The sequence below is a fragment of the Etheostoma spectabile genome, unplaced genomic scaffold (assembly GCF_008692095.1).
Source record: "Etheostoma spectabile isolate EspeVRDwgs_2016 unplaced genomic scaffold, UIUC_Espe_1.0 scaffold58, whole genome shotgun sequence".
Lineage (NCBI taxonomy): Eukaryota > Metazoa > Chordata > Actinopteri > Perciformes > Percidae > Etheostoma > Etheostoma spectabile.
In genome coordinates this window covers 158,954-166,675 of record NW_022605629.1, presented here as the reverse complement: position 1 = coordinate 166,675, position 7,722 = coordinate 158,954, and the positions used below count along the sequence as shown (strand labels likewise).

General features: G+C 42.4%; 1 protein-coding gene across 6 annotated transcripts in view; it reads left to right on the top strand.

Annotated features, from left to right (window-relative positions):
* Window positions 1-7,722, top strand: part of slc4a11 (solute carrier family 4 member 11) — a 156,939-nt gene that overhangs the window by 120,177 nt on the left and 29,040 nt on the right. For all 6 annotated transcript variants that reach the window (XM_032511973.1, XM_032511971.1, XM_032511969.1 and 3 more), the window contains one exon: window positions 4,657-4,866. In XM_032511973.1, coding sequence (XP_032367864.1) covers window positions 4,657-4,866 — 210 coding nt within the window. The remainder of the gene's footprint in view (window positions 1-4,656; window positions 4,867-7,722) is intronic.

The window sequence follows — 7,722 nt, the reverse complement described above, 5'->3', positions numbered from 1 at the left end:
TAACTTAAAACGGGTCAATGCGACCCAAGGACAACATGAGGGTTAAGAAAGCATTGGCTGATGCAGCATCTGACTTCTCAATATAGATGTAAGTAGTGTCAACAAAGCATATTATCTCCTTCAATCACAAGTTGAATACATTTTTTTTTTTAAATGTTCAATGAAGGTTGGATTTTATGTCAGACTTTCCTTTTCGTTGGGGAACTGAAGCCATTATATCCATCTCTGCTCTCTTTAAAGCCACCAGATTCCTTTTGACAAAAACAGTAGTTTTAGCTTTCAGAACACGGGAGTTTCTGCTCCTCTGCTGCCTCAATCGGTTAGTTAGTTTGTGTGATTGTGTGACTTTTTTTGGAGGTTTTAGTACTGTATTTAATAAAGTTAAACAATAACAAACCAACCTATTGAGTCAGCGGTAGACTTGTAACTCCAGTGTTGTGCAAGTTAAATTTACCCGTTTTGATCAACCGAGTCTGGTGGCTTTGAACAGCTATAGTTCCCTCTCGGAGAGGCCTGTCTAATGGCAAGGTAAAGCGGTGAAAGTATTCTAAATACAGCAGACACTTGGGCCTTTTTCAGGTGGCTAAAGTCAATTTTGCTGTGTGGCCCCGTCCACAGCAGTACACTGCTTAACGTATGTTTCGGTACTCCTACCTTCTTATCCAAACTGTTGACTGGTTCCGGCTGCCATCTAATCTGTAGTCAATACATTAACTATGGATAAGTACCATGTAGAACCCCACTTCAAAACACCTGAATCTATCTATCTCTTGAATGTCATTTAAGATCAATTTGACTTGCTTTTTATATATTAATTCATTACAATACTGCAAGCTCTACTGATATAGCTGTTAAACTGCCAACTGCCTGTTGACCTAAATTTAATCCGAAGCCCTCACAGTGTTTTGTGTGGGTACCAGTGTCCTGTTGGCTGAACCTTTCGGGTCACTGTTGTGTGCAGCATGACTGTTTTCTTCAGCTCTGAAGAGCTTTCCGATGGAGTTTGCCACATATCCTGTAATACCCTTCTCTCCCATCAAAACATGAACTCTTTCTACTTCCCATCAAACCACTCAACCCTCCTGTCCTCTAACGCTTGGTCCTGAGCTTTCAACACACACACACACACACATACACATACATGCACCAACAAACTTCACTCTCCCGTCTCAGATGGCACTGATTGTTGCCTCTTATCCTTAACCCCCTCTCTGCTGAAAGAAGGGATTTCTTCATGCTAGGGGGTTGGCGTGACCCTGGCAATCAGCAGTTCTTCAGCTAACTGCATTATGTTTTCTGTTTGTTTGTTTGGTTTCTAAATCTTTTTTCCCCATGAGCCCTCCTTTGTGTTTGTGCGTCTTTCCCCAATTCTTCAAGCGCCCTCCTTGCCAGTCCTGCAGGCAGCAATCACAACCACTAATGGCATTCTTAGAGACATTAATCTAAGTCCCTAGTAAACATAAAGCACTGTTATGTCTCAATTATCCCTGATGGCGACGGGTTCTGCGAGAAAAATCGTTGAAGGGGCATGATGATAATGGTAATAGAAATTCCTTTAGTGTGTGTGACAAATGTATATAATCTAGTGTCTGTATGGGTGAACCATTTCCATCACCCTCCATTTAAAGAGCTTCACAGCATTTGTGGCTTTTTTCTCCTTTTTTTACACAGGATGAATGTAGTAAACAGACATGACCTTTCTTCAAAAATGCTCTGTTTCTCATGTACTCAGTAAAACGCATACCTGAATGTGCCGAGCCACACGTTCATGTGCTGTTGCCCTGAAAGAGACTCCTCAAGCTCTTTTGCAAGCTGCCCTCGGTCTTTGATTTTGACAGCACAGAGTTACTCACTGTGTCCTCTATTTTTACACAGTCATTATTCCAGTTGGTCTGGGTAATTTGGGTAGAAGTGGCCTTCAAACCAAAAGGATGAATTCTACTGAATATATTGTTCCCCTGATGCTGCCTACCTTTAGGGCCACCGGCAGGTCAAGATTCTCACAACTTGACATTGAATAGACAAAAAATGGTATGGTTACCAGTAGATGTATGCCAATGACTATGGTGATCCTCTAGTGCCACCATGGGGTTGACGTTTTCAGTTTTGAATGAAATGTCTCGACAGCTTTGTGATGAATTGCCCTGGAATTTACTTCAGATGTTCCTTTTTTCCCTCGGGGTGAATTCTATTCACTCTTATCATCTCCTGACTTTTCATCTAGCACCATCATCAGGTCAAATTGCTAATTTCTTTTATGCCTCTATTTCTTTGACTCGCGATTAACACTCGTGCGTTCTGCGATTTGGGCCTCGGGCCACTACGTAGAAAAAAAGTGGTGCAGCAGTAACAGTGTTAATTGGCTAATGTTAGCAGAAACAAAGCTCCTTAAGCTGAAATGGGTAAAGAAATGGGTCTTTTGAATGGTCTGAGTTTCAAAGCCCTTCAAGATGGTTCTCTCCACAAGACAAAAGTTATTTGCCTGTCACCTTCCTGTCAATGACTGAGTTACCGCCAGAGTACGTTGAGTCAAACACCACTTGCTGAGAACCCAAAAGCCCACCACGCTGGATAATATGTCAATTTACCCATCTGTTGTTGCTTGATGGGCTTAAATTATGCTTTCAGCAGATTTTCTGAGCATACAGTACTTTTTCAGGGTTATCCTGAAGAATATTCTAGACAGCATTCGTCATTGTTTTGGATTGTTGCAATAATACTTAACATTTGCATAAAGCAAGCAGATTTGTCCACTACCATGTTAAGAATATTTAATCATTTTTAAAAAAAAATCCCTTTTAAAGTTAATTTAGAACACAAATAAAATGTGGGATTAATTGTGAGTTAACTATAGACAATCACGCGATTCATCGCAATTAATTATTTTAATTGATAGACAGCCCTAATTTGTCCACATACAGAAGTTTGCATTTATGTCAACTTGTCAATGCACACAATCGTACAGCGCTGCCTCTCCTACCTGTGGTCTGACTGGAGGTACTTTACGCAGGCAGAGAGCCTTCAGATAAATGAAAATCCAAGATTCTCTCAGCTCTGGTTAACATTCATTTGCCACTGTGAGAAAGCTTAAAGGCTTTAGTTACTCTGTTTGCTGCATCTGCTGCTGTACGCACTGAGCCCGGCTATGTTTGTACCATCACCACCTGGCTTACAAGGCTTCGCTGGCACACTCTCCCAGAGCCTCGCAGGACATTATTACCGTGACACAAACACAACTCCAAATGAATGCTAATGCTGCTCCGTGTCCGCCGGACAGAGGTGGGAAAAGTACAAGTGAAATTACCTAAAAATAACAAGTAGTTCATTTAAAATGTACTTCAAGTAAAAGTTACTTAGTTACATAAATCCAAAATTACTTTGTTTTTAATTAAAGAAAAATCTATTCAAATGTATAAACATGTATACCAATGTATACACATAACAATAACAATTTAATAAACTCCCCTTCAGAAAGTTTGCTTACTGTTTTTGGCCATCTTGTGGGAGATCCCAGAGCTGGTCTTGACTGCTGCATCCCTGGATGCCTTGTTGCGTTTGCAGTTTAACTAGCAAAGCTTCAGATGTCGCGCTCCGCTCTGCATCAGCCAAGTTGTATTTCTCTGCGTGTTTAGAGACTTACACTTAGACTTACTTTATTTTTAGTAAGTAGTGGCGATTCAATTCTAATCCTTCACACAGCAATCTGTCCTCTGCAAACTCCACACACAGCAATACCTTGACTTTCAGTAATAACCTTGAAGTCCAGTTTGGTTAAAAACTTGGCACTCTGTATCGACCTCTTTCTTTACCCATGAGCTGACATTTTTGAGAGATAACAGCCTATTTACATCCATGCTAGGATCTCGTAGTCACCGTCGAAGTCTACGGCGTGGCCATGCCCGTTAATTTTACTGTCTATGGGTCCGACACATTGCAGTTTTTCTTCTACTTCTTTTTAATTGCGACTTGTAACCAGAGAAGAAAAACCTGCATACGTTCCGGTGCGTTTTTTTTTTTAATTTGTAATGTAATGTAGATTTGTAATGTAGTGAAATTCAATACTCAAAACATAGTCAGGTACGTTTTAAAATACCAAAGTTAAAAACTACTTGAGTAAATGTATTTCATTACTATACACCTCTGCCGCCTGTTTGCTAAAGTTCTCCATATCCATCAGGTGATAATATGTCAGTGTTGTTATGACAGCCTGTTGCCACTGGTTTAACACAGGTTTAACAAAAACAAAACAATTTTTTTTACAATTTCTTTTTATATATTTAAGAACAGTTTAAAAAAATTACACTGAGACGGAGAATGCGTCCCAAGGCCCAAAAAAAATAAAAAAAAATAATAAAAGACGGAAGGGGGGACAAAACAACACACGCAGAAACAGACACACACAAACAGACACACGCAGAGACAGACACAAGACAAAGGCTAAGCACCTGCGCAAGTTAGAGGTCCGGCCTCTAGCATAATGTCCTAGTCATTGATGTCCAGCCAAGTGTCCAGAATCTTTCCCGGTGCTCCATGAATGCACGCCGTGGAGAGCCCTATATATACACATCCAAATAGGAAAGGGTCCACATGGGCATAGATAGGTCGATTCTTGCATTCTTTTAATGCACCACCACTTCACCATATGCTCTCCAACAGAAAAGCACCAAGACAGCGATGGAGCTGGGCAGGACGTTTGCCACCCTCTTCTCTGACATCTCCTTCAGGCAGAAGCTGCTGGAGACCAAGACGCAGGAGGAGTTTAAGGAGGCTTTGGTGTTACAGAGGCACCAGCTGACGGCAACCAACCAGCTGCCCACCGCTCTGGGGAAGGAGGAGACCGACCCCCGCAGTCACAAGCCCCTCAAGGTGGACAGCAGGGTTTTTGTCTCTGTGTGTGTGTGTGTGTGTGTGTGTGTGTTGGGTGTGTTGTGTGTTTGTGTGTGTGTGTTTGTGGTTTTGTTGTGTGTTGTGTGTGTGGTGTGGTGTGTTGTGTGTGTGTAAGCAAATTTAGTGTGCACAACCTTTTGGGCGAATACACATTTCCACACATTGTGAAGCAGCACTGTATTCATATGATGGCATTGTGAGTCATTCCCAGGGCTATGAGATGAGGCTTGTGATTGGTTAGCACTCGCTAATCTCCATGTCAGACTTGACGAGGTATTTTCCCCCAAATGCTTTTCATCCTATCTTCTTCCCACTCACCTTTTACTTATTTTTCGTCATCTCATTTCTCGACAGATATCTGTAGAGAAGTTAAGCTATGCACATCCATTTCACTTTCAACCTTTATGCCTGTTCTTTTTTTTCTGTTCTTTTTTTTTCCTTTTAATCCGCCTTCCATATCCTTCTCCATTTCGAGCCCCCAACCTCCTCCTCCGCCTCTCCTCCTTGCTCGGCTGGCTTGACTCCTCCATCTTTTCTCTCCCCCTAATCAATCAGCATCAACTCCTGCCAGGCCTCTTCAGTGGGCAAATGACCTTACATCTCTCACAGTCCTGTCAGAACTCCCCACCCCTTAGCTACACGTGCATGTGCACCACACACCACCACCCACACACACACACACACACACACACACACACACACACACACACACACCCAACACACCACAACCACACACACACACACCCACACCTCCAGAGGGGCTCTGCTCAATGCCACAGACCAACATCTCCTGCTAATGTTGCCGTTGACAGCCAGGGCTCCCACATTTTCCCTTGTGTTTTTTTTTTTATAGCGGAGGATTTTGTTAGGTGTTTATCCCAGGGCTTGAAAGGCTCAGTGCCACTCAGTGAATAAGCGATATATATAGAGAGAGACAGATAGACAGAAAGGGGGAAAGACGGGATGGTAGATGGGGGGGGAAAGAGAGAGAGCAAGTGAAACCAAGAGGAAACAGAAAATGATAAAATGATGGAGAAAATGCGAGACCACCAACTCCACATCCGCAATTGAAAATCGGACCACCCGCAAGAACACACCACTTTGGTATACTTTGGAAAACAAGGCCAAATTGTTGTTGTGTTTTTATGTTTTTCCTCCCCGTTGCCTCTCTCTATCGACCATTCACAACGAATGGCAAACAGGTGGACAGTAATTCCTCTCTGAGACTTTTGTTTATCAAACCTGTGCCAACAGCGGGTGATCAGGCTGCACACACACACACACACACACACACACAGAATATGCACACTTGTAATAATAAATGATTCCATGATGTATAGGGATTTAATGGATGAACCGTTCCTGTTGAACAAGTGTGTGTGGCTTCATAAAACTAGCCAGCCCACTCAGGGAGACGGGAAGAGATGTTGATGCTGTTGTTTGTTTTCGGGTTGTTTACGTTGAGGTAAATTGCTTTGTTCTGCCAAAAACCGTCAAACGTTTTTTAGATGACAAATGAGGCAGGAATGATTTTCCTAAGGGCTTTTCTTACTCACTCTCTCTCACACACACACACACACACACACACACACACACACACACACACACACACACACATACACACACCCTCATCACCTTGTTCCATTTTTATTGCGTAATGCTATGTTCAACAAGAAAATGAAACATTGGGTAATTGGATAATTTGCTTAATAAGCTCAGTCAGGACTGCACATTAACTCTATATTCTGTAACCTGAAAGCTCATCTTTTTGAGAAGCGAGTCTCCTTGTGACTCGCGCGGCTCTTTCCCTACTGTCCTCCCATTGACGTCTCTAAAAATCTCCAAATCTTCTATCCCTCGCTGTTGCTGTCATTCCTTATCATTCTGGGAATGCAGGGATCTTTAATAAATGCACATGTAAATGTGGTCTTGCTGATCTGCTTACTTTGTTTTGCATTACACAGTTGAAGCTTTTCCAGGACCATCTTATTAAATTTGGTGATTCACATCACCTCCTGTGGAACCACCAGTTTCTTAGCTGAATCATCAAATGGGTCATTTTGAATCCAATCGTGTCATTGTCCACAGCAGAGGGCAGCATGAAAGTTCAGTTGGACGTGGTATCAGGCTTTTTCTGCTGTTGCGGTTTTTGGAGGCTATCATAATAAATTGGCAAAATGCCTCAGAGCAAAAATGTGAACTAGAAAATATTTTACATCAACAAAGGAAATGGAACTTTGTAATTCACTCACAAACTCCTTCATGTTTAGCTGGTTGCAGTTTCTCCACATGAGCGAGTTGTGCATTCTGGCATTGCCGGCTCTATCTCCACAGCCCTGAGCAGTAAGGTCTGGCTACATCACACATACATTCTGGGATAGAAGAAAAAACGCTCCGGGTTGTTTGCATTTCTTCAAACCAATCGCAATTGTCTTGGGCGGCGCTAAGCCCAGGACGCAGCGACGGGGGCTCTGCAAAACAGTCTCAGGAAGGAACTTGTTTTTGGTGGAACATTTGCACCAAGCACAAGAAAACGCCACATAAAATATTATATTCAGTTACCTGTTCGCACAACACAGTAACGTGAGCTATTCACTGTAAATTGCTCGATGGTGTTTTAAGCCCCCAACTTCAACTCCCAGGCAGCGCTGCAACCATTGATTTTTAGGCACCTAACCCTAACTGTCACTGTCCGATTCGATCGAGTGCAGATTTGAGTCGCACATCCGGGACCTTGCGACAAGTGCAGATTTGAGTTGCGCATACGTATAAATCGCGACAAGTAGCATACAAGATGCTAACGAGAGACTTCTGTAATGTCAATACAGTAAAAAA